A 26,534-nucleotide genomic window follows, 5' to 3' on the forward strand; every position below is an offset into this window, starting at 1 on the left:
AAGGCAGCAGCGTGAGGGCCATTGTTCTAACGTGAGGAGCAGATGAACTGACAAAGATTCACATCGTATCAGGTGTCTTTGTTTTGTCTGAGCTCAGTCATGGCAGCGCGGACACGCATGCACACACACACACACACACACAGTCTCACAAACACACACACACACACACAGACTCACACACACAGACACACACACACAGTCTCACACACACAACACACACACACACACACAGACAGACACACAGTCTCACGAACACACACACACACACAGACACCTGATATTGTACAAGAGCATCTCTCCATGTTGTACTTCATGCACATGTGTGGTTTCCCCTCGCAGTGACTCATGATGATGATGATGATGATGATGTGGTAAAACTTGTCATTTCCTCCTAAAACTTTCACATTGTTTTTATGCTAACGACGCCGTGAGGCTCAAACATGGTGACTTAGGTATGGACCTCCTGCGTGAAGCAAATTACACATCTGGATCATTTTACACCGACTCACGACACATTAATAAAGAGGAGTTATTATCATCTACAATAACAGTGCATCATCATCATCATCATCACCACAGGAGGTCATGGAGAGGTCGGTGTTTTGGAGCAGACCTTTTAAAATAAGACTGAACAGTTCCTCTGTCACAGCAGCTAAAGCACAAAACAGGACGGACACAAACAATTCTCCTTATTTAATAAAAACTAATAATAAAAATCTGAACCTGTGTTATTGTGTGTTGATATTTTTTCTTTATTTGGACTGAAAACCTCAAACACAACTAAACAAAAGAAAGACATAAAAGATCATAAATGTGGTGCTTGGCTTTGAGCTTTTTGTCATGCATGGAAAAATGCTTATGCTGAATAGAACAGTTTTAAAGCCAGCCAGCATCTCTTTCCCTGCTCCTCACTCCACACTGGACCTAGAGAGTGTTTCTCTTCTCGTCAGACATGGCTGAATACCTTCTTCAAGTCCAGGAAGCACATGTTTGGCAGATTCTCCTGTCTAGCTCCCTGGTGTAGAGCTTCCCCATGGAAGCTGAGGATGTTGCACCACACCCTCTGGTCCCCCCTTCCTGAAAAAGAGGGACCACCACCCCAGTGTGCCAATCACAGACATTACAGACTGTTGTTAAAAGAAGACGGGATGTTGCAGAATTTTCTTATTGTACCTAAAATGGTACGTTTTCTCAGTTTAGCCGTTTGATATGTTTTCGCTGTTCTTCTGCAGGTAAAATAGAAGTTTATTAGATTTTCATTTCCTTCTGTTTGTTTACATTTTACAGCTTTTTGGACTTGGAGGCTGACTGGGGATGAGACACAGGTGGAACAAAGGAGGCCGGAGCAGACAACCTAAAAACAGGAAGTAAACCAACACGAGAAAACTGATCTTCAAAGTTTAACAGGAAGAAGCCAAACAACAAAGGAGGAAATGAATAAGAACCACAGAAAGCTTCGATGCTTCTTATTCTTATAGATTTCTGATGTTATTTGTGTAAATGAGTCCAGGAGTTCAGCGTCTGTTTAACTGAACACCAACAAACAGCAACGTGCAGGCTGAACCACATTCAGTGAATCTCACAGAAGAAACATGATTTATTTTTATTATTTATGAATATCACTTTAAAACAGTTTTTATTGTCAAAAAAGGGGGTTTTCAAATTTTTCATCCATTATGAAACCACTTTATCTTCAAAGTTGTGATTCACTGCCTGAGCGGCGTCGGCCATTCGCTGAAAGACCTCCAGAGGAAGGGTAAAGGTATCTCAATGTCCATCTTCTTATCGCTGACTCTAACGTAGGGGGCTGTGCTCTGGGAGACCCTGGTCATTACAGCCACACCGGCATCAAGTCCCTCATAGAAGCGTACCTGCAAAATACTGATGATCCTGCTGGTCCCATCATTTACTCGCTCCATGCTCAGAGCATTTAAGGCTTTCTGGGTCTTGAGTTTGATGAGGTCTCTGTACTCAGTTGTGCACCTCTGCGCCTCCTCGCTGTGCTGTTCTGAAAACTGCAGAACATCTGCATAAATGGCATCAACTTTGGAGGAAATTTCAGAGTTTTGATCTTGCAGGTAGGCGAGGAAACTCTCAGCTTTTTCAGCAACGACGCGTAAACATCCAGCAGCTGTCAGGTGGAGCACGTTGATCACCCTGATCACACCCTCTCTCAGCTGGTCCAGAATATTCCCCACCTTATCCATGATCTCATCTCCGCTAACAAAAGCATCACTTCCAGGTACGGCGAACCTGATTTTCCTCATGTCTGTAGAGATGTTCTCCACGAGGCTGTTGATCCTTTGAATGGCACTACGGGCTTCCTGGACCGCTTCCATGAGAGAGAGCTTCCTCTCCGATCCCGGCACCATGAACCGTGTGTCATTCAAAAACTGCAAGGCTGCATGTAGCAGCACATTCATGTTGTTTTCACACTGTTTCATGACACGCTTCACCGTCTCAAACAGCCTGTCTATAGCATCCTGCACACTCATGGACATCAAGACGTCAGAGGCCTTCCGGTAATTATCTCGCGCTCCATCAGCAAAGTTTTGGACCCAATCCTGCAGTGTGGTACAAGACACGGGAACCTCGTCGTAGGCTCGCTCTATGGCGTAAGAAAGTGTGTTTTTCAGCTTCTTGCTGCCACGGTTGATATCAAAGCCAAAGTGGGAGGTGTGATACTTGTTAATGCACTTGAACACAGCGTCTGTCATTGCAGGAACTCTGTGCTTGGTGCCTTCCATCACATCCCACAGGAAGTCCCGATTCCATGAAGTCTGCACGATGAATTTTTGCGAGTTTCTCAGTGAGACTTTTGCAGCGAAGACATCGGTATCCCTCTCTGGAGACGACTGAGAGTTAGGGAAGATATCAAGAAGAGTATGATTTTAAACAGAGCATCAAACAGTCTGGAAAGCTGCACTCACAGTAACAATAATATGAAATAAAAGAGTCTGAGATGTAATACCAGGTATCGACTGAACAGCTTCCCATACAGCTGTGATGGAGACCTCCTCTGTAAATGCACTCCAAGGAAACCAGATGATGGCGAAGACACGGATGCAGTGATGCCATCTTTGCGGGAAGCAAAGCGGAAGCTCACATCTGTGAACGTTCGGCTGCTGATGTCAACGCTAAGAGTGTGACGAGGCTCCCTTTGAAACAGACACACCGTTAGTACAGATATGCTCCAGTTCATATGTGATAAACACCTGACAGAGAACTATGGAGAGATGTGAAACATCAGGATCTGGGTGAAATAAACTCACAGTGACTCAGCTGCTGAGACTTGGCGCTTCATTCTGAAAGAAAACGAGCGATCAAGGGTTTAATTCCAGACTTTGAATGTTTATCGGATGGGATCTGAGACAGTTCATCACAGCTTCTGATGCACTTTAATGATGTGCATGAAATGTTTACCAGTGTACAGAAATTGGGAAACTTATTTAAAGTTAAACCAGTGTTTCCAGTCGACTCTAGAATGCAGCGTTTATCTAACTTACCGGACATTTTGTGCCAAAACATGTTGCCAGTTGACATTTCCATCACTGTGAATCAATTTGCCCTTCCCAGTTAGACTCATTGCCCCATTATCATATCCCATGGTTGCATCAGCTGGGGAAACATGGGCAAGATTAGGTTTTATATTGCCTTACATGCAGTAATTCATACAAATGTGTGGTATCAGGTAAAGTGGCGTATGCTTTAGTCTTACCAGAGAGGTCGTATTCCAAGAAGTTCATGGTAGAAACACATCTGGATTTCAGTGAAGTTAATAGGTCAGAGTCCTTTTTCTCGACACTGGAAGTTGTCAACACACTATAAATGGGAGATGAAACCTTCACAGAGACGCTGAGGGCACCAAAAGATGGGATAAACACACTTGAAGGCAGATGGAGGGTCGTTGCAGGGATTTCGATTCTTTGCTCTGGAATGGTGATGGCTGGAAGGTCAAAGTTGGAAATCTGGCGTGCGATGTAATTTAGGCTGATGGTTTGCTCCCCGATGGTCACTGATTTTGGTAGAGTAAAAGGCAAGACTGTGATTTCATATTGTGGTATCTTAAATGAAAGGAATGATGTTTTTCCCTGCAGGTACTCTGTGTTAATATCATAACCAGGCACTGACAGTACTGGCAGGCCAGGCAGCATGATTTCAAAGGCCTCAGTGCTGATCACCCTCGGGATGCTGAGGTTTTTAGGATCAAGTGTGAAGGGCTCCACATGCAGTGTCGTGAATGGTACGTTAAAGGCAGGAACTGAGATCACAGGGGGAAGTGTGAGATGATCCGGGACGTCAGGGTTTTCCAGACGCTCGTCTATGTTCCTTACGGAGCTCGGAATTCCTTTGAGCCATGAAGGCACTGCAATGCTGATCTGAGGGACGCTAAAAGTGACACCATTTTCCAAAAGTGTAAACGGTATTGCATATTCATGGCCATCCATGCTCTTTGTGTACACAATACTAGTAGAGACATTGAGGAATTGTAATTTATTCATACTGGTGACCTGATCAAACCTGAGCACATCCCAGAGGGTATTCTGATAAACAGGAATCTTAACTGTCTTCAAAAAAGCAAGGGGACCTTCTACTGATCCAGCCAAATCCAAGCGCACTGCTGATTCATCATTGGACAGCAGTAAATGATGAGCATGGACGAAAGATGCGAGCTGTTCCTTAACTCTCCAGGTGAGAGACTGCTTCTCTGAGCTGATGGCCAGGTTAACGCTCTGAATGAGTCGAGCATCACCCAAACTACTCGGCTGGCTCGCTTCGAGGTTCAGTTTGGTCTTGAAGGTCGTTAAAGGAATAAAGTCCAGTTCTCCTTTAGCGACATGTTTTCCATTTGTTGTGAAAAATGCCAAATCGACATTGTTGGTGCTCGTGCATTCAGCCGTCGCAAAAATTCGCTGCAAGGAAACCGCCAGAGCTAACTCCTTATTCAAGTCAAACAGGAAGATGTTGTTGGAGTTTCGTTTTTGTTTCTCCTGTTTGTCGAGGTTTGAGTTTAAGACAGTTTTGACAGTTGAACGCAGGCTGTTGGCAGTGAAGTAGAAACTGGCTTTATTCTCTAGATCTCCAGAAAAGTTACAGCCGTTCACCATCGTGATGTCTGTCTTCCCCTGGGTGCAGGTCTCCAGAGACACATAAGAAGGAAGTGCTTCCAGTTCCCAGTTCATGTCAAAGTTTCCTGCAGCCTCAATCAGAGGAATGCTAAAAATGTACTTTAACTTTTTCTTGGATGCGAGATTTGTCTTTGTCTTGGTGTTTCCGATGAGCTCTTGATTCAGCTCCAGGTTGAGGAAGGGTAGCTTGACCTTTGCAGTGTTGGTTAAAGAAGCTTCCATGCCCCTTTTGTTGAGGTTGACAGCACATTCGTGGTTTGCATTGATGTTGTCGTGCTCCAGGGAAACAGCTGAGGCCACTTTTATTCCTCTCGTCCTCGTCAAGCTGGAGGTGCCATCGATTTTTATGTTCAAAATGTCAAATGCTGACGTTGAAGAGGTGCCAAAACGAGCAACAATGTCAGACTGATTGTAAAGGCCTGCGCTGGCAATGAACGAAATCACAGCGGATTTGAAGGAGAAATCAAATGTCATGTTACCCATAGCTGGGATCGCTATGTTGTTCTGCATGCGTGGCAGTCTAAAAGTGGGCAAGGTTACTTCACTTAACGTTTCTGGAACATGAATGACAGCAAACTTTAATAATGGCAGCACAAGCGTATAGGACGGCACAGAGAACCCCAGAGCTGGGACTTTAAAGCTTGGGGTTCTGACCTCTTTGGGAATGAAATAGCTAAAGGCCGGCATCTCGGCTCTGAAAGGTGAAACCTGTATATCCAGGATTGGTATTTTATATCCGGGGACTCTGAAGATGCTAGGTGGCAGGCTAGATGTGTCAGTTCTGTGTTTGATGTACTGTGGCCTTGCTTGGTTGTATGAATCTTTTAAAAATGCAACCACTTTGTCCCGAAACTCTTCAAACTGAGCCTGGAGGACGGTGGCTTTGTCGCTGATTGCACCGTAGATCGGTTTAAGGTACAGTTCAAAGCTGTGGGTGTCAGGGTTCTTGTAATAGTGAAGCTTCAAGTTCATGTCAAATGATTGCTGAGGTGTGGTGAGCAAAGTTTGGAATCCAGCATTTTCCCACAGCGGAAATTCTCTGACTTCAGGGGTTTTAACCTGGAAATAAGGTATGGTCATCTCTGGGATAGAGAGCGGAATCGTCAAAAATTCCAAGTTAGCCTCTCCGATTGCCGAAGAGTGGAAGAAGATGTCCATATCATTGTTTTCTGCGGTGATGTTGTGACTGTACTTGTACTGATTGAACCTTGCCAAAGCAAAGCAGGACACGTGCTGTTTCACAGAGTTTAATGCAACACCACAGTCATGCTGCAGAGCTACCTTTCCAGTCAGTCTCAGGGGAAAGAAAACCTTCGAGTTTACTTTATTCTTAACATCAAAGGCCACCTCAAATGGATGGATTGTGAACTCCAGCGAGTTGGACATGGATCCAGTCAGTTTTCCATTGAATTCAACATCGTGAAAGGCTGTGAGTGCAACCTTCAGGTCCCCGATATCAGCCACTCCATCTAAAACCAAAACACTCTTCTTCACAGATGGAATTTCAGTTTCACATTTTGCATCAATGCTAATCCGATTTAAGAGCACTGATTCAGCTCTTAGCGTGTGCTTGGCTTTTAAGGCCTCACAGTCAGTTTCTCCAACAAATGTTAACTTTGCAGTGCTGAAATTTACATCAAACTCCATGTTGCTTTTGTGAGTGCCTTCATCAGCGTAGTCATAAATCGACCACTTTCCATTTCCAGTAGTCTCTCCAGTCACAGTGACTCTGCCAGATTCTGCAGAGGCTGCTATATTCTGTCTCACTGATGCCTGACTTGAAGTTTCATGTGACGGGATATTCAAGCTGTGGTTGTAGGTTGTGGCTACGGCTGCATGGACTCCACTCTTTAAAGTAAGGTCCATTTTACTGACCAAGTCTGCTGTGTACATTTGGGTTGCAGCTCTGGCGACAGTCTTGGCAGAAGCCTCAGCAGCGGTGCCAGTGAGTGTCAGGGATCCTTCGTGGTCAATAGCAAAGGCCATGTGTGCAGCCTTCAGTGTTTCTGTGAACTGCAGCTTCTTCATTCTGGGAGCCTCCAGCTGAGCTGTGACTTCAAACGTGTACTCCAGCGGCTTGAAGTGCGACTTGGCATGAGACGCAACGGTGGCTGTAAACTGTGGGTTTTTTGGTGTGGATGTTGAGTTTTCAATTTTTCCTGTTGTAACGAGAGTCAGGTCTTCCGAGTACACCCTAAATTCTCCATGGAGTTTTCCAAAACGTGGGACACAAATGTCACTGGGAATCCTGGGATAAGTTATCTCTGGAATTGGGCGTGTTAAGACGTCAAAGCCTCTCCACTGTAACTTGGGAATGTTGATTGCTGGAAATGTTATTTCCGATAGAGTTATTTCTGGGAAGGTGAGATCGGGTAGTTCAGACAGGTAGAGAACTTTCAGATCACCAAAGATTTCCTCTGGGTCAGGTGTTTGGATCTCAAAGTCTCTGATTTCATCTATCAGAGCAATGATCCTAGCTTTGAGCTCATCGACATCTATCGTGAAGCCAGGGATGGTGAACAAGTTGAGGATGGTGAACCGAGGGAGTGAAATTTGAGCTGGGATGCTAATGTCCTGCAGATTCTTCATGTCAACTGTAAAGCCTTGAATAACAAGATCAGTGAGAGGTACTGTAAAAGTAGGAACTTCAATCTTACCTCTTTTCAGTAAGCTCAGAAGTTCATCTACAGCCTGCTTCGTCTGGTTAATGAACTCATTGTCCTTTGCTGTTTTTACAATCTGCTCCATCATTTGGTTAAACTTTGCAGACATTAATTCAACAATATTTCTGTAAGACTCGCTTGCTCTTTCGAGGAATAAATACAGTTCGCCTCTGATGTCCATGTCAACAATTCTCTCCCTTGCATCCTCGAGGATATCCTGCACCTTCAGTTTGATGTCGTTGTAAAATGTAGTATCGATCACATTTTTTAGTCTTTTTAGAGCATCAGCCACTTTTGTGTTTTTTAGTTCATCCAAATATGTAAAAATGGAAGTTTGGATCTCTCTGAAAAAGTCCCTAACAGCCTCAATTTTTTTCACCAGCTCATATATTTTAATCTGCTCGTTTATATAGTTTGTTAGTTCAGCAATCTTCTTGTTAGCGTCATCAACAAAGGCACCGTACCAAAATGTCCTCATTGATTTAAGAGTCGAAGAAATATATTCATTAAGGTCATCGATGCTCTTCTTAAAGTCGATCGCTCTGAGCTGATTTGTCACACTGGACAGAAATTGCATTATTTTATCATAAATATATTCAAATTTGACAGACTTCAAAGCTTCTACCAGTGTCTGCACAGTCTTTTCAATTTTAAACTGCTCGACCAGAATCACCACCTGATCCATCAGCTGTTTGAATATATCATCAAGGTCGTATTTTAAAACAAGATCCCTGGTGTAGAAATACACTTCATTGATTTTGTTGGGGATTTCATATTCATCAATCCAGTTGACGATAACATCATGGATAGACTCCATGACCTTTGCTATCTCCGAAGGGGGGATATTATAAGATAACTGCTCAACATACGCAGCCCAGTCAATTGAAAGGAGATACTCCTTCAGATCCTCAAAAATCGACTTGATGTTAAAATCCTCAATGACTCGTTTCAGTTCTGATAGTTTGGTTTTAATCGTCTCCAAGATTTCATATTTGGAGTCTAGCTCCTGGAGAAACACAGCACCGCTTATCCGGAGTTTCTGGAAATCGATCTGTTTCATAATGTCCTCGATGATATCAAGAACTCTGAGAAATGACCGCTTAATTTTATATTGGTCATCGAAGGCCCACATGTGATTTCCGACATCAGAAAGAACATTTGTTATCTGGGCTTCAAGACGTCCACCCTTGATGTACTCTTCAACGGAAAAAACAAGCTTTTGAATTTTGGTAATGATGTCCGTTACTGTAGTTTCTAAATTCTTCCTCAGATTCTTCACAGCAAGCTCCAAGTCATTCATCGTGACAGCGGAGGCACCGATCCAATCATCAAGTTTCACTTTCACTTGATTTACTTTGTTCTCCAACTCTAGCTCTTGCATGAAGTTACTCACTTGTGTCGGCAGCCGTTCTAGCTTTTCTCTAAAGTTGCTGATGAGCCCATCGATATCGACGTCACGGATGACCTGCTGCAGTGACTCTAAGGTTTGTACCAGTGTGTTTTTGAGCTGCTGAAAAGCTGCAGGAAAGCTCTTGATGAGTGGAATCTTGATGATATGACAGTCATTGTTCTTATCATACTGCAGGAAACCAGACATGTTGAATTTTGCATTTTCTCGTAAATCTTCTAACATTACTGCCGAAAACTCCAATTCAGCTTTCTCTGGATTGTTGGAAATACTGGTCGCCTGGTTGTAAGCACGGTCGTTCAGTTTAGACTTTACTTCCCAAGATAATAATTGATCGCTTGGAGTCAGGAAACCTTCAAATATGTTCTTTAAACCAGCAGAGGACTCCCCACTTGGAAGCTTATGAGCTGTTGATATGCCGCTTTTATGTGCAAATGAAAGAGCTAGGGGCTCAGCTTTCAGCAGCAGCTGGCTGTACGTGTCTCCGGTGTGCTGCCCACGTAGATTCATTTCTCCCGCAGCGTTGAAACCAGCATCCACAATGAGGCGAAAAGGCAGCGCCATGGTGCGAACGCTGCTGTTAAACCGCACAGGTGCAGAGTTTACCTGTGCCTCACAGTCTGATGTTAAAGACAGTCCAGCAAACTCCAGTTCACAGCTGTGACTGAGCTGGGCGTCCATCACGTTTCCAGATGTGCTGTATTTCATGGTCCCAGCCATAGGTGAGTCATAGGTGAGTTCATAGGTATGTTTGACGCTGTGTTGTTCTCTGTAAGCTGCAGTCATGCTTCCACGGAGAGCCACCTTAACTGGCTCGAGCCTTACGTGACCCTCGTGGTTCAAAGCGATGTCATAAAACCTGAGGTCATTTCTCATATTGAATCGTGTAAAAAATGGCTTCACATCGAGCTTGGTGTCTTGCTTGTAGTAAATATCGTCACAGATGAAGTTGTTTGACTCGGAGCGGAGGCTGAGAGTCCACAGGGTGAGGGTGAGTGTGTGGCTGTTTTCTGTTTTCATCTGTCTGAGTGTTCCTTTTGTGTTTCCGGTAAAACTCAGAGCTCTTCTGTCCAGCATCATTTTCACGCTGCTTAATGTCGTTGCGTCGTACGCATATCCCTTCAGGTCACCGTAAAGAGAGGCTTTAGCAGCTGTGACTTCACCCTCGATTTTCAGCTCCCCTCTGCTCTCGTCACCCATCGCTTTGGTAGTGGAGGACAGGGATGCTCCACCGCTGTCTATCGCACAGTTGAAGACATTCTCCACTGTCACAGGACTGCACTGTATGCTGTTTATGCCACTTGTGGTCAGACCATTTTTTCCAGCTGTTACAGAAGCCTTATGCCAGACACGCCCTGTTTCAAAGGTGAGGGAACCCTCAGAGTTTACCTGAAGCCCATTTGAATCCAGAGATCCTGATATCAGGGAGTATACCCTGTTTTTGTCATCATATGCCTGGGATTCAATTGTGAGAAGGGCCATTTGGTTGGACACTCCAAACTCAACTTGGTTACTTAGTGATTCCCCCATGGCTTTGGCCAAGGCGCTGCACTTCAGGGTCAGCTGCGCATCCTTATATCTGAGTTCTGCCACATGCTGGAGCATGTCCCTCTGAGCGCGCGTTTGGGACATGATGTATAACTCTGAGTTTTTGCAGACTCCACGGACTGTGTTGTGAACTTGTAGGACTGGTGAGTCAAACTGCAGAGTGGATTCTCCTCGTCCTTCTCGATCTAGTGGGCGTAGGTTGTAGCTGTGAAGGTAGGAACCGTTGGTGTGGAATGAACCAATTTTGAGGAGTCCGTTGACGGTGCCATCTCCTGAGACTTCGTCTGAATTTAGGGAGGAAGTCGCATGAGCAGAGTAGTAGAGGGTGGCTTGCAAGCCTAAAGCACTAGAAGCTTCCATCTTGTAATTGGCTCTTGCCTTGAGTTTGTCCGTCACCCTTAATGTTTCTAAGACGCTGACGCTTGTGTCGATGAGGCTATGGCTGAAGGAGCTATTCAGAAGATACTTGAGATTATCATCGCCTCTTCCTGACATCATCCCGGTGCCTTAAAACAGACACAAATGATACTATATTAGTATGCAAACATGGAAACATGACGTTTTACCTGCTTTAAGACAGAATGTTGGTAAGTGAAAACTCTTCTCACTGCACCATCAGGGCTTTCCAGGCACTGATTGAGAGGTGGTGATCTTACTGAAGTGCTGTTGCTGCACTTGCAGTTTGTTTTGGACCACAACCCAAATGTGCACTAACCAGTAACAGGAAATGAATCTGCAGAAATATCACGGTACATGGAAGTTTTCAGAGGACCCCACCGGTTCGATCTCTCTTTGCCGTAAAACCAACATAGAGTCTAACTCAAACTGATCTTAACAAAGACCAACTTAACAGTAGTATGACGCTCTGGCTGACAGGTGCATGAGCCTACCACACGTGCTGATTTAAATACTTCGTGAGCACAGAGCTCATTGTTAACCAGCCTCAATCTTATCCTGTCAGATTTCATGGAGTCTTAAGTGACTTGACAGAAGAATAACTTTTTACCTTCAAGCTTGTATGACAACAGGCTGAAAGGTGACTGAGCCATGGCCCTGAACTGTGCAGTGTAGCTGGGGACATCGGCGGTGATGTTGCCCCCAGAGATCGAGCCTTCCCAGCTGTAGAAGTTGCTGCTGATCTTTGTGGATGCTTCAGCCAGACCGAGAAGGGGGAGAGACAAATCCAGAGACGGTGGTATGGTGAACCGTGGGAGCTGATAGGCCCTGGGTGGGATGTACAGACCTATCTGTGGTAAATCTATGAGGGGCACTGACAGGGAGTTTGGTACGTTCAGCTCTTCTGACTTTTTGCCTCCAAGTGGAAGAGGAAGTGAGATGGCCATCTTGTCCTTGTTGAACTGGTACCGGAACAAAGTGTCGCTGTTGAGGTAAAATGAAAGGTGAACACTGAAGCACTGCAGAACAGGTGGAGCCCATTCATATCTGGAAGCTGATTTTTAAACACTTACGACTGCAGGAACAGTTTTTCTGGCAGAGCTGGCAGAGTGAGATCAGAGAGGCTTCTCTTACTTCGCAGTTTTGCTAGCGTGGGGATGCGTGCCGTCAGTTTGTCCAGCCATATGTTACCGGCCTTCAAAGTGAAACAAAGACCCGTTAGATCTCAATGTAAAGCTGTAAAACTCTCTGTAAAAGCTGCGTAACACTCTGAACCCGATGTTTTATGACACCTCGATTCCTTTTGTGATGATGTGACGCAGTTTCATGTCTGTCTGCGCCACCCTCTGGTCCAGGATCTCATCAATGAGCTGTTGAAGCTGCCTGCGATGATCCTCCACATTAGGGATCATTTTCTGCGTCTCTGAATTCAGGTCAGATTTCAGTTCCACCTCAAACTTGTCATTATCTGGAGAGAAAATCCAGAAAACCCTCAAATGACTGAATCCATGCAGCTGTCCCCTGTATTGATGAAAGGAGGCACAGTTACCGTATTTTAGGGAAGCTTTTTGCTGGTATGATATCTCAGAGAGGTGCACGATGGTCTCCAGGTCCATGACCACATCTTCATCCTTCTTTAAGTTTGCAGTGAGAGATGCATCAGCTTTCAGAGAAGGAACGACCATCTGGAGTTGCAGCATGCCATTATTCATCATGCTAAGCCTGCATTTAAAACAAAGACGTGTACTGTCGGCTTTCCCATCCACTCAGCACAACCGAAACCTCAGAAAGGACCCAAGACTCGTTTAATGAACTCTGTACCTGGCACGTCCAACAAGCGTCAGCTGTGGGATGTTCTTGTTGGTGATATCGACGGTGATGCCCCTCATCTTCCTCTCAGCACCGCTCTCAGTTAAAACCAGTTTGACTCCTGCTTCCACGTCATAGTCAGGAATGACGACCTCAGCAGAGACGGTGTTTTTTAAGCGATTGTATTTCAGAGCTGCCGAGGCCTCCGATGAATCGTCACCTGTTAAGATAAAAATTAAAGTAATTAGCCGGCTGTCAGCTGCAGGGAGCAACAGGTGGACTTTTATCCAGTATGCACAGGAAAAGAATACATGCGTCAGCAAAAATGTGCTTAATTTTTATGAATTCTTTCACCGACGCATTCGGGACCATTACACCTCAAAGACACTCCAAAATCCCTGACAACAGTTTAAAGAAAACAAGGATTTACATAATGTGTACTTTATTGATCCCTGTAGGGAAATTCCTCTCTGCATTTAACCCACTCACTCAGTGAAGCAGTGGGCAGCCACCAATCCAGCGCCCGGGGAGCAGCGTACAGAGAGAGTACCTTGCTCCAGGGTACCTCAGGGTAGCCGTTCAGTGGATTTGAACCCCTGACCTTCCGATCATGGGGTGACCACTCCTACTGAGCTATCCCTGCCCAGATATAAAATATGATTTAGACAGATATGAGCCAAAGTAAACACAGCACCCTTTGTTTTGTGAGAACGACTCATATTTGTTCATGATGCTGGGAGAGCTGGGAGAGCATGATGGTTTAACCCAGTGGTTCCCAAACTTTTTTTGCTGTGACCCCCTTGTTTTACAAGAAAAATGTTCGCGCACGCACAAACACATCCTCCAACCACACACACCCATATTTTGCTCCATTGCGGTTTATTTCACACCTCAAACATTTAGTAAACAATTAAGCAAATACAAGTTATCTGCAATAACTTACAGGTAGTAAGAAAATAAACTACTAATTCTTTTACGCTACGTCCGCACCTACACGGGTATTTTTGAAAACGCAGCTGTTTCGTCAACACGTAAACGCCGTTTCGAATCACTGAGAACGGAGATTTTTTTTAAACTTCTTTTTTGCATTTACGTGTGGACGAGGATTACAGAGTCCGTCACGCAACGTCAAAGGTATGTGCCTCTTTTCACGTCACGCTGTGCGCCACGTTATTGTTTACATGGGATGAATTGCAGAATGGCAGATAGAGACAAAATACTGTTACTGTTAATCTGACTATCTTCAGGTTTTACACGCTTACATACACACGCAGTTACTGTCCCTGCATTTAGAAAGGCAGAGGCTTCACGGTGTGATTATTTTACGTGTAGTTGTTTTTTTCCCCTGTGTAATAATGTTCAACATTGCTGTCAATACATTTTTCAATCCCTCTGCAAAATGGGTTCAAAAACATGAACAACTGTGGGATACTGTTTGTCTGTGATTTAAACAGCCCAGCGCTGCTCCCGACGAAGGGAAACTAATTTTGCAGGGGAGACCTACCTCAGCACTTGTGCAGGTGAAGCCAAAGGGAAGATATGCTTCACCATATTTTCTAGTCTTTGGCTTGGAAGGAAGTTGGTTTGGAAACATATTCAGCGATGCTTCATCTCCTGCTTTGCGTTTGTGTGGCCGCCCCGTGCTAGCAGTGTCCAAGCATTGTTTTGGTTTTTTTCCCTTTTCATGCCTCGCCCCCCCCCCCTGCAATGGCTCTGCGCCCCCCCTAGGGGGCGGGCCCCACACTTTGGGAAGGTCTGGTTTAACTTTATGCATCCTTCTCAGTCTTATGAACTGAGCTTGCACACAAACACGTCCAGACATCATATTTAATAGTGTTACCTTCTGCCTTCAGGGTTAATTTCAGCGTTTCCACCTTATGGCGCCCTCGTTTGCCCTCTCTGACCGTTTCATCGGTGATGGTGGCGGTGTACTCTGAAACTGTTCCTGTTGGCTGGATTTCAACTGCAAACCTGAAAGAACAAACTCTCATTAATCCAGGATTTGTTAGCTGTGTGGTAAAAAGCAGCATTAGATCTCGAAGTCAAATCACAAAGGATCAACTCAGATGAGCTGATCGTCTTCTTACCTGGTTTCTCCGGTTAGGGGGGAACATGGTGCCTGATCCACAGATGTAGGATTGGAGTAACGCACTCCTGTGCAGAGCTTCAGACCACTGAACAGAGGCTGGCAATCGACTGAGTCGGTCCGGTCTCTGCATGGCCCTGTCGTTGTTTGACCAGATGACAGAGACAGCACCTTGGTGCTGCATTTCAGAAAGAACGTGGAGTGAGGTGAGTGAGAACAACACAACTCTGTCAAACAGAGAAAGACTGTGGGTCACTGACCTCACGCTGAACAGCTGAGTGTTTGACTGAGGAGCAGGGATGGACAGTTTGACCTGCCTTCGGTTAACTGTAGCTTTAGCATTAAGGGAACTTTCATGGTACATGTTGGTGTGCATCTGAATCCCGGCGTCCACGTAGTCTGGAATGTGCACGCCCATCTGGGTGATGAACTCCAGTCCAACCGAAGGCATGAAGGACAACTCAGTCTGCAAAGGCACAGAGCAGCTGTAACACCGGGATTCATGACTTGTAATGTGATGAAGAGCAGCTAACATACCGCTGCCGAGGGCGTCAGGCCTCCTCTGACACCTGGTGCAAACACACCAGCCAGTGAGAACTTGAGAGGGAAGCCAGATGCGGTGGGTAGAGCAAAGGCATTCTCCATGAAGATGTAGTGGGCAAAGACTTCATTGTCAGTCCTGGATATCAGTTCAGAGAACACCTTTTGGAAAGAAAACAGGAGAAAACAAACATGATGGGAGAGTCCACTATCACATCTGGATCCTCTAAAAGCACCACAAAGGTTGCTCCAGAGGTTCAAACCTACCCGAGTAGTTTTTAGATCCTAAACCTAAGCAGCAAATAAAATTAAAAAGTGAAACAAAACTAATGAACTAAATCATCTGTGATTCTCTCCTGATGCTGGCTCCATCGAGGCACCGATGCACACTGAAGCTGTGTGCCACATCCTGCCATGATCAACACACCAAACGGTCAGGAGACAGAAAATCTCACCTGTGCAGGTAGTACCCTGATGAAGACGTGGTAGTACATGAACAGAGTCTCAAACATTTTCCTCATCTCGCCGGTCTTCAGATATCCAATCTCATTCCCCAAAAGCCGGAGGTAGGCGGTGGCTTCAGGCGCTGGAGAGGAGCTCACATCGTTCACAAGTCTCTGGATACTGTCTGCCATGTCTTTCAGAAAGTCTTCTGGGATCTGAGAGCACAGGACCAGTCTATGTTTCAGCATGTGACACAACATCTGCTCATGTGGTAGCTCCGTGTATGCGGAGAACCTCTCACCTGTCTCTTCCTTCTGTCTCGTTGGGGTGCTATTCTGTCCAAAATGGCTTTGAGGATCGGGGCTTTGTCCTGCGCCAAGTACATCAGTCTGGACATGGATTCAGGGAAGAAACCTCTCTCCCCAAAAAGAGCATCGATCGTCGGTTCGAATCCCGTTCCTTCAACGCCGACCTTAAAAAGAAGATTTTAAATGTTTGGACCTCGACAGAAAACTGATTTTTGTACTGCAGATTAAATAATAATACCTCAAAGATGTCGTAGCTGTAGTCAAACACCTTCAGCGTGGTCTCCAGCATCATCTCCTTGGGTAAGGTGTCGCTTCCATCAAAGATGATGCTGCTCTGGATTGATCCCAAGGAGGAGTCCAGCTTGTAGTTGCGGGACATGCCATCAAAGATGGCGCCTGTGGGTGACAGCTGGCCATTCAGGGCCAACTCAGTGTACTCCCTGAGTCTTTGGAAAGGACAATAAATGATATTTAATAGTGTTTGTTAATATAATGCAGAATCAGCAGCGCTTTTGTTTTTTCAGTCATGATCAGTCGTGTACAGATCAGGTGCCCTCCTCTTGTTACCGTGGCATCTATCAGTCCAGAGTAATCACAGATACAGACTATACATGAGACATCTAGTGGTGAGGTGAAGAAGTGCATGTACAATCTGTGACAATATGAGCGTATTTTCAAACAAAGCTTCTTTCTCTGCTTTAACTTCCCTCAGCTGTGAAAGCCTAACGAGGGCTTTAACGAGGTAAAGAGCAGGGAAGCCTGGATGGATGGTTCCTGTCCTTTCTCCACTTTGCACTCTGATATTTGGACCGATACCATCTTTGCTCATTACACATGTCAGCCTCAGCTTCTGTTTATTTCTTATTTTTAAAGTCTGCTGCAGTACTGTGTAACATGGTAGACTAATGTGCCTGTGTTAATTCAGCTCCATATTATTGTGTGAAGTTGCACTGGGTTTGGATTGGTTGTGTGTGTGTGTGTCACATTTTTGGTGAGCCAATGGCTGGAATGGGGTTGGACTAATTAGAGGCAGGTGTACTTGATTGCACTGATACACTGGTCTACTTATAGCCCACACTACAAACACTGCTGTGTCATTTTGTCTCTCTGTGCAGGCCAGGGCCAATTATATGCCACAGCCTAAAGGCAGCAGAGTTGCAGAGGCTGGAGTGACCACTGGCTATATGCCTGCAGGGTGGTGGGTCTCAGACGACAACTTCTAACCCTGTTGAAGGCAACACGTGGAGTGCAACTGGCAGTGTGGCATAGCTGGCTCTGTCCTTGGGACTGTGTGTTTTATTTGATTCATAAATGGGACACTGGACTGTTTTATCTTTTATCTCTTGATTATTTGTCAATAAATTATCTTCTAGAATTTTATTGACTGTCATCTTTTTGCCCACGGCTGAGACGGTTGGTCAGACCTAGAATCTTTTTTATTGGGTGCGTTACAACTGTTGTTCAGAAAACTTCAGTTTATTTTTTACTTTACTTTGATTTCAACCAGCTAAAGATATGTGGCTGCTCAGCGAGTTTCTGACTTTGTCTGTCTGTAGTTTTGGTACTTAGTCCATTTAATGTCATCATATAATAACATAAATGTGTGAATGTGCTGGAAACATGAATAACATAGGAGGATGAGTTCAATGTGCAGGTAACACTGTTCCAGTCTGAGATTGTTTATAACAGGAGGATGTAACCACTGTAGCGTCGAACAGGCCACATGGTTTCTATCATTGCCCTGTAACCATCATCATCCACGTCACATCTTTGCCCTCAGAGTCAAACACACTTTGAAGGCTTGATGTTTAAAAACCTCAAGTGAACATTCTGGATGTTTCTATCGAACCATGCGTGACAAGCAAACAATGAAGCTGACATAAAACCAAGACAGCCGACGCTCAGGTGCTAGTAACAAAGTAGCCCCGCCCTAAATCGTTTCCAAAATGAACTTCATGTTTTCTTCAGTCAGACCTGAAACTAGAGACGGAGCCCACTGAAAGAGTTCACTGAGCTCAGAGATGACCATCCGCCTCATTTTCTCACAGACCTCTATACAATCAGATTTCAGAGGAGTCGCCCCCTGCAGGACATTCCTGGTCGTTCAGCACCTGCTTCATGGATGATTACTCACTGCTGTATTTGTGGTCCGTCGGAGTTCCTGATGTTGTTCAGGTAAGACACCACGAAGCTCCTGAGCTGCTCGTCCCTCGTGTTCTCCAAACTGCTGACGATGTCTCTGATGGTCGCTCGGTCCGGGCTCTTCATCAGAATCAGGAAAGCTGCTACACGCTTTTCTACGGGGCTCTGATCGTCCCGGTACACCTCCATGAACACATCTCTGACCTGTGACCAACCACACGGTCAGTGACACATGAATACAATCACGTGTGTACTGAACATTTTCAGAGTCAGAATCTGTTCATTTTGAATTTGATGCCAGCCTCACGTTTGAAATGGTTAGAGGTATGTCTGTGGGTACCTGCTGTGCAGGTGTTTGAACTGAGGAGCTGGACTGGTGTGTTCTTGTGTTTGTGGCTCCAGATGTTTCAGTGGTCATGACTGTACTCAGGTGCCCCCTGCCATACTAGCAGAGATGCTGCTTTAACCTGTAAGCTGAGAAGCTGTGGTGATTCCTCTCCTCCTCAACCCAGAGGAATTACCACAGCTTCTACTCGGCGCCAGTCCACCTAAAATAAGCTCAGAGGAGGTGGAGGTGTTTCTGGTTCAGTCTGAGCTCCCTGTGTGGATGCAGTGATGAGCTACGTTCATGATGATGGTTCTCAGACGTGTCCTGAGTCCATCCAGTGATTTCCAGATCAGAGTCAGCTCAGAGGGTCTGAACCCCACCAACATCCACCAACATCCATCAACATTCACCAGCATCCACCAACATCCATCAACATCCACCTGCATCCACCAGCTCTGCAGCTGTTTCCTTCACATTTCTCTGAGTCTGTTCTTCAGATCATGACGTAGATGATGGAGTCACTGATTCTTCTGACTTTATTAATAATGTGTCTGCCCTCCACATCATTACTTGCCAGCCTCTCTGACATGTTCACCAAGTCATGTGACTCATTAACCTCATTACCTGTCAGATGTTCCTCCAGCTCCCAGATTTTGTTGTTGCTTCTGGGAAAAACGTACTTAAACATGCTGGCTACAGATTTAAAATGAGCAGATGAGTCTGACATGTCATTTTTGGACTGTTTCAATCATTCCCAGATCAGTCTGTGTGTGTCCATGTAACAGAGAGACTTTACCTCATCACTGACGTCCATCAGTCTAAAGGCCTGTATGGCTGCCTTTTGATGTGATAGTGGGACTTCTGCTTTCTTTGCACATCGTAAAATGGACGAGATCAGGCTGGGGCTGACGGCTTGCATGGCCTGACCCATGACCCCAACGACCTGCAGATTAGAAATCAACATTTATGTGGAGGACTGAAGCCCTGAGACAGCTTTCAGCAGAAAAGTACGTCCATGGATCCATGACTACACGACACGCTTCACGTACCCTCAGGACAAGGAAGGACATCTCTGCAGGGTCAGGAGGAAGGTCAGAGTCGTAGTGTGGGACTGAGCAGTCGTTTAAGAGCACCTCCATGAACTTTGACACGTCTGTGAGCACATCCGTGACCTCCGGCATTACCGCGTTTTTATGGAACCTGTGGATAAAAAAGAGTGTGGTCAGCTGCTCAGGTCAGATGATGCGTGATGCTGCAGGTTAAAGGCATGACTGAGATGGAAACTGTTATGATCAAGGGTGTGCTAAACAACACCACGCTGTCTGCCCGGCATGGTGACGACCACACCCTGTCGGCCTTTTATGGCTGACGACGGTTTCACCTCCGTGTGTGACACTGAGACTTGGGGACCATGGGTCTCCCTCTAGTGGTCACCTGAAGCACTGCATCATAACCTCACTTACTTCTTCACTGTGTTGGCCAGAGCGTACATGATGGGCTTGCTCTGTTTATACTGAGCCATGCTGAGCATGTCTCGCACACGTGCAGCATCAGGGTCAGCCTGCAGACTCAGGGCGTAGACCAGAGCGTCTGTCTCCAGGGAAACGCCGTCGATGGTCCGGATAATCTGCAGGATGGCGCTGGTGCACTCTGAGGTCCCGCACTGGAACAGGGCCTGCCAGGTGAGCCAGCCTGATGCCGCTCGCATCTCAGGAACCGCCCGGCTCAGGGTCTCGTTCCTCAGGGCGCGCAGGCCGGATACCAGTTTATGGAAAAGCCCCGCCCTTTTTTGACCCTGGTCTGTGCCTGCTAACGTCACCAGCTCCCGTAAGGTGGTCAGAACATCTTCTCCCGTCTGCACTGGAGATTTATCTTCAGGATCTTCAAAGTGAAGGGGCCTCACCTGGTCGCGCTCCACACCTGCACACAGACACATGTGGTGTCACTTATTCATTTCCCAGTCAGAGGTGAGTCTCATTTAAAAATGGACTTCAACAGTGGTTTATAAAACTTTAATGAAGACACTTAAATTATTTTCCTGCTGGTCATGTAGGGGTACAGCTGCCTGTTGCACCGACGTGTATGGATGGATGTGGTCACATGACCTCACCCACATTTCAAGCCTTCAGAATTCAGAACTGACAATATTTTGTTGTCCAAATTAAATCCTCAAACTTCACTAAAACTCAAAGTCAGACTTCTTGGATGATCTGTTAGTCAGTGACCTCCCAGCAGCCTTATTATTGGTCACATAATGTCATTAAAAGTCCTCAAAAAGGATCCAACAGCACAAACATGGTCCAGAGGTCCAGTTCAGGTGAAGTTAGCAGACAGCTATATCCACCTGTGTCACCATCCACCTGTCAGTCAAAGAGGCCACGCCCCAATAATGCAAACTTTAAGCCTTAAGTCAATTTAAACAAGTGTTACGAACCAGGAAATTATCTACAGAGACCAAACTGTTTGTGTATCAGGCTGTGACCATGTTTATTTCTGCTGTAAAGTTTTAACATCAGTCTGTGGGGGGGGCTCACTCACTGCTGCCCCTACTGGACACTAGAAGAACTGCATGTTTTGGTGCTTTTGGTGAACTTGATACGACTTCAGAAATAATGTGAAGGAAATCACAAAATACAGATGTGTGCAGCTGGCTGTGCTTCCAAAGGTGAGAGTTTTTTCTGAGTTATTTCTTTTATTTTTAGGTCTTTTGCAGACGCTCTACAGAGAAACATAAAGTTTGACAGGTTAGAGTAAAATGTCAATCACACATATTTCACCTCTGAAAAAAATGCTCGACATTTATAACTGAGCTGTCTGTGTGTATTAGAGCTTTTCCTTCTATTTAACAGTCTGTTACGGTTCTTATTGTCCCGGAGTGACTGTAACCACATCAAGGACTGATAAAACACTGATTCTGAACCCTCGTCTGGACTGCAGACAGAAGGTCAGAGGGCCGCAGTTTAAGTGTGAATCAAAGAAATGGCAGGTAACAATAATCCCCAGGTGTGAAACTCCACAGCTGACTGGAAAGCTCACTCACTGAAGTCTCTGTTGCTGGTCCTCCTGTTGCTTTGGAAGCGCAGCTCCTGCATCAGCTCTGACGACACTGTGCTGTCCCTGCAGAGCAGATTAAAGCTGAGGCGTAACGGCGCCCTGTGCGCGCACACAAACATGCAGTCAGACGGTGACTCACGTGTGGGAGAGCGGCAGGTAGCTGTGGTTTTCTGTGCACGAGGCTGTGGTGATGTGCCTTTCCCTCCGATCAAACTGGTAGCTGCAGCTTTGAGTGCTTGTGATCAGCTTGGACATCGGGCTGTGCTGGAAACACAAACCTGACTTCAGAAAACATGTTTGCACCATTTAAACTCCTTTTTCGTGACTATTGTGAGACACAGAGGCTGTATTACTGTGACATTACTGTCACGATGTCTGCGGTCAGCCTCAGCGAGCTCACAGACAGGACAACATTAAGTAGAATAATTACAGGTGATGTAACATCATTAAGGTGTGTGGAGCCGTCTGAGTGCTTCGTGCATTTGTTTCTGCAGTAATCAGGAAATCAAACTGAGGGTAAAGAAAAGAACAAACTGCTTCTGAGTTCCCACCAGTCTTTGCAGCAGGGCCAGCGGGCTGTTGGTCAGCTCTCTGCTGTAGAACTGGTCACACTGGGACAGATCTCTGACCAGCGTCACACCTGTGGCAACATCACTGCTCGAGTTCACCAGAGTGACGCACTGACCGTGCACGGTGCTCTGAAAAAGGAGAAAACATGATAGTAGACAGATCCTGAGGTCACACAGGGATGGGCACAGTGAGCGTGGTCAGGGGCCAAACGACCCACACCATCACACCATCACACAGCAGCCTGAGCACCGATACAGGCAGGAGGGATCCAGGCTTTCATGCATTTGCAGCAGAAATCAGGAAATGGTTTCCCATCTGCTGTCGTCCTGTTTTATGAGTCTGTGTCAGCCGTAGCCTTTGTTTCCTAGTGTGGTCTTCTGCTGCTGGAGCCCATCTGCTTCAAGGCACAGAGATGGTCTTCTCATGAGTTTATTTGAGTTCCTGTTTCCTTCCTGTCAGCTTCCTGCTCATTCTCCTGTGGCATCAACAAGGACTTCCTCCCTGCTGCTGCTCACCGATATTTCCTCTGTAAGCTCAGAGATGGTTGGTGGGAAAACCGCAGCAACACTCAGACCAACAACCTCGCCACAGTCACAGTCAGTGAAATCACTTTTCTTCGCGATGCTGAAGCTCAGGTTGAACATCAGCAGGTCGTCTTCATCACGTCTGAATGCAGTGAAGAGGCGTTACCCTGCTGTGACCTTTGTTAATCTTGTGGATACAAACACATAGTCGAAGCAGGAAGTGGGCTTAAAACTCAAAACCTTCATGTTTTCCACTCTTGGTAAGTTTGAATTTCTTTACTGACAGAAAAAAAATCCTGATAAAAGAAATCTTTTCGTTTTTCCTGAAATAAACTATTTCCTGTGACAACACTGATTATGGTTTGGAGTGTTTCAGAGGATGCTCACCGTGCGGCTGCCCTGCTGCTCCTCCACGTCCGGCACCATGAGAGCAGAAACGATCCCTCTCTTGATGTTGAGGATGCCGATCGCTTCATCGGCCTCGGGGTAAAGCTGAATGTTGGAGACACCCTGCAGGGTGAACTTCAGAGGGTTCCTGGATGAACAAAGACAGTGAAACCTGATCAGAGGGGGGCGTGTTCAGCCGGTGAAGGTGCTGCTCCTGAACACACCGCTGCTGTGGACACGAAGGCTCGATCTTTAAAACGTAACACATCTAATGTTTTCTGGGGGGAGCAGAGTCTCGAGTGTCATAAACCAGCCTCACTCAAAAATGTGCTCGCTGCTCCAAAAACCAACATGGCAGCAGCATGCCATTTTAATATACAGTCTGTGTTTTTGCACTCACCTTTCCATGGCGGCCTGGAAGGCGTCCGAGCTGGGGGCCGGCCTGAGGGTGCAGCCCCTGGTGTGCATGATGAACTTGCACAGGTGGGGGACCTCGACCTCCACCTGACGAGCGGCGATAGCAGAGCCACGGTCAGAGAGGAACATCGTGTCATCAGGTGAAAAACGGGACGCACAAACAGCTGTTTACCTGACAGGTGAGCGCATGGCCGTCTCTCAGGTCGGCGGCGCCGGTCACGCTGTTCCGGCTCTCTGTGCTGTACCGATACACGTACTTCCTGAAGGCCTTGAATCTGGATGCTGCTGCGGAGGAGGAGAGGGTCACATGGTCAGGGCTTTGCTCCTTTATGTGAAAAGGCTTCGATGGTTGTCCTCTTGCTTCATCTCAGGACTGGCTTTCCACACCAGGACTCAGCAGCTGACCTTTGACCCCGTGGCAGGTGAGTGCTGTTCTAAGAGCGAGCAGCAGCTCATTCACAAACAGGACAGGAGTCCACGAGCTGCTATCTCCAGAAAACAGGCCGTGTGTTTATCAGTGTGCCATTGATCTGTTAGCAGGTCGATGTGTGTGTTTGCACACACACTCGACTTTCTCCCGCAAGCAGAGAGTCCAGAGTTCTTTAAATATTTAATATTTTTCAGCTCAAACTTAATAAAAATGAATAAAAATGAGTTTGCATGTTTGAGAGTGAGGATGACTTACACTGACATGCTGGAGTTTGTTGGTCCACGTCCTGCTCGTCCTCTGGAAGAAAACACGATCAACATATTTAACAGTATTTTAATATTTGAGTAATGAGAGCGGCTTCTAGAGCCCAGAAGGACGCGATTATAATAAAACCTTAAAAAAGAGCCAAATATTTTAGATCACACCCGACGACTGAAGCTTTCCATTAGAAATAATACATTATACACTTGAATATAAACATTTGAAATTTAGATTTGTTTGTGGAAAAAGTGATTTTTGCTGCGTTTGGAGATGGGCTGGCACGCGTCAGAGAGACGAGTGTTTCCTGTTTCTGTTCTGATGGGTCATATTCACACTTATACAATATGAACTGCATGAAAAGCTGACGCGCCCCAAAGGGGACCCGTGTCTCCGGCTGGAGTCAAACAGACAGGTGGACGTGAGGACGACTACACCGCTGGAAGCACCGAGTTTAAAGTAGGAAAGAAAAAGAATTTAAATCAGTGAGAGAACAACTTTTTCATCCATGTAGAAAAACGGCTTGAGTGAGACTAACAGAGCGTCCTCGTGTGCGCGCACCAGGACGGGTCGGTACTTACGAGCCCGCGCGCAGCAGCTGAGCAGCAGCAGCAGACACAGCTTCCTGTGAGCCATGATGGGCTGCAGGCCTCCTCCACACTAACACAGCAGCACCTCTGCTCAGCGTTTATGAAGACCCTCCTTCTGTCCCGCTCAGAGGTCAAAGTTCAACTCTGCCTGGTCGTTACTTGAATTCATCCTTCAGAATTAAAGTCTGGTCTGTGATCAGCACTGCCCCCCCCTCCCGAGAATTCAGTCAATCATTTACATGATGATGAGACGCAGCAGGTAAAACCACACAGAGGTCAGAGTGGTGACATCAGCACGCTGTTTATTTTTTCTTTTATTCATCTTAATTCTTATATATGTACAAGCTCTGTGACCCCGCCCCCCCAGTGGTGATAAAACCCAGGTGTGACTTCACCTGTTTAGATGTGCTGATCCAGGAGCACGACACACCTCACAGACACAGGTGTCCCATTCAAAACACCACACTCACTGACTGCCCCTGTTTAGCTGTAAATAAAAGATGGACATGGCCGCCATGACTGGTGTTTCCGGCTGTAAACGTGAGGTTTAACACGGGACTCTATGGGGACTGACTCACTGCTGCCTCTGCTGGACGATTATTATTATTATTATTGTTTGAATTTATTGTCAGATTTGAGCTGGGCTCCTGCTTTAATCACGCTGCTGTGATCTTTGCGTGTGAGCTGAGCTCTCTGGAAGCTGAACGTTGCACAACGCTGGACTCACCCATACCCTCGGCAGGTCAGAGGGAGTATATGAGGTGAATGAGGGACAGTTTAAAGTACGTATGGATTAAAAAGATAAGACGTGAAAGGGCAGCAGAGTATAGCTGGTCACACCATGTCAGCTCATCAAACAGCTCCCGCCTGACCGTCACAGTTACCTGACAAAATCCAGGTTAAAGATCGATTTATGCAAAATTTCAGCTCCCTGCTGTGTGTGTTCTGCAGCTCTATATACATATTGACAGAATTAACAGAGGAAAGGTGCTCTTATAAAATGTACAAAGCTAAGTACTAAGCCAACTAAACAAAAGAAAGGAGTACTGAGAGGGAGAGCTGTGAGCCGCTGCAACAGTGTGCGCCGCCATCGTGGATCACTTGGAGGGGTCAGAAGTGAGTCCATCAGAGGGACAGCTCAGAGCCACAGAGGCTGACATGAGCATGTGCAGAGGAGGGAGGGTGGAGGATGAAGATGGAGCTGTATGCAGGAGAAGAAGAGGAAGAGCTCAGAGGTGGTTCATGGATGTAGGAGGAGGACATGCAGAGGGCCGGAGTGACAGAGGAGGATGCTGGGATAGGAGGAGATGGAGGACCTCTAAAGGGAGCAGAAGAAGAAGACGACTGCAGAGCAGCAGGAAATGTAAACTGTACTCTCTGTTTGTGCTACTATGATGTTGGTAAACCTGCATTTAAATCAAATACAGTATTTATCCATCTTTCTGTGTGAGCGACTGCAGAGCCATGAACGACGCCAGACAGCTCCGCCCACCTATGGACACG

The 26,534-nt window shown here is 46.1% G+C and overlaps 1 protein-coding gene across 1 annotated transcript; it reads right to left on the minus strand.

The window, feature by feature from the left end:
• Positions 1-1,587: 1,587 nt before the first annotated feature.
• Positions 1,588-25,542, minus strand: apoba (apolipoprotein Ba). The gene is made up of 29 exons (XM_039603594.1): positions 25,023-25,542; positions 24,439-24,480; positions 23,926-24,038; positions 23,737-23,840; positions 23,337-23,484; positions 22,407-22,553; positions 21,995-22,119; positions 21,842-21,918; positions 20,265-20,721; positions 19,851-20,001; positions 19,598-19,744; positions 18,466-18,677; positions 16,570-16,777; positions 16,325-16,495; positions 16,035-16,238; positions 15,577-15,741; positions 15,300-15,505; positions 15,041-15,217; positions 14,794-14,924; positions 12,966-13,173; positions 12,694-12,866; positions 12,437-12,612; positions 12,218-12,339; positions 11,755-12,128; positions 3,719-11,254; positions 3,507-3,618; positions 3,273-3,305; positions 2,972-3,158; positions 1,588-2,855 (listed from the first exon to the last, which is right to left on the minus strand). Exons 1-29 carry the CDS (start codon positions 25,075-25,077, stop codon positions 1,707-1,709), a joined length of 13,110 nt encoding a protein of 4,369 aa, XP_039459528.1. The 5' UTR covers positions 25,078-25,542; the 3' UTR covers positions 1,588-1,706.
• Positions 25,543-26,534: the final 992 nt, after the last annotated feature.

Source organism: Oreochromis aureus, linkage group 19 (genome assembly GCF_013358895.1).
Source record: "Oreochromis aureus strain Israel breed Guangdong linkage group 19, ZZ_aureus, whole genome shotgun sequence".
Lineage (NCBI taxonomy): Eukaryota > Metazoa > Chordata > Actinopteri > Cichliformes > Cichlidae > Oreochromis > Oreochromis aureus.

What these genes read in the sequence shown, in the direction of transcription:
- apoba (XM_039603594.1), bottom strand. Translation starts at nt 25,077, where the DNA reads ATGGCTCACAGGAAGCTGTGTCTGCTGCTGCTGCTCAGCTGCTGCGCG. An exon ending in TGGCCCTGCTGCAAAGACTG is followed by an intron (nt 22,120 to 22,406) that starts GTGGGAACTCAG and finishes TTGTGTTTCCAG; the next exon opens with CACAGCCCGATGTCCAAGCT. An exon ending in CTTGGAATACGACCTCTCTG is followed by an intron (nt 3,619 to 3,718) that starts GTAAGACTAAAG and finishes ATGTTTCCCCAG; the next exon opens with CTGATGCAACCATGGGATAT.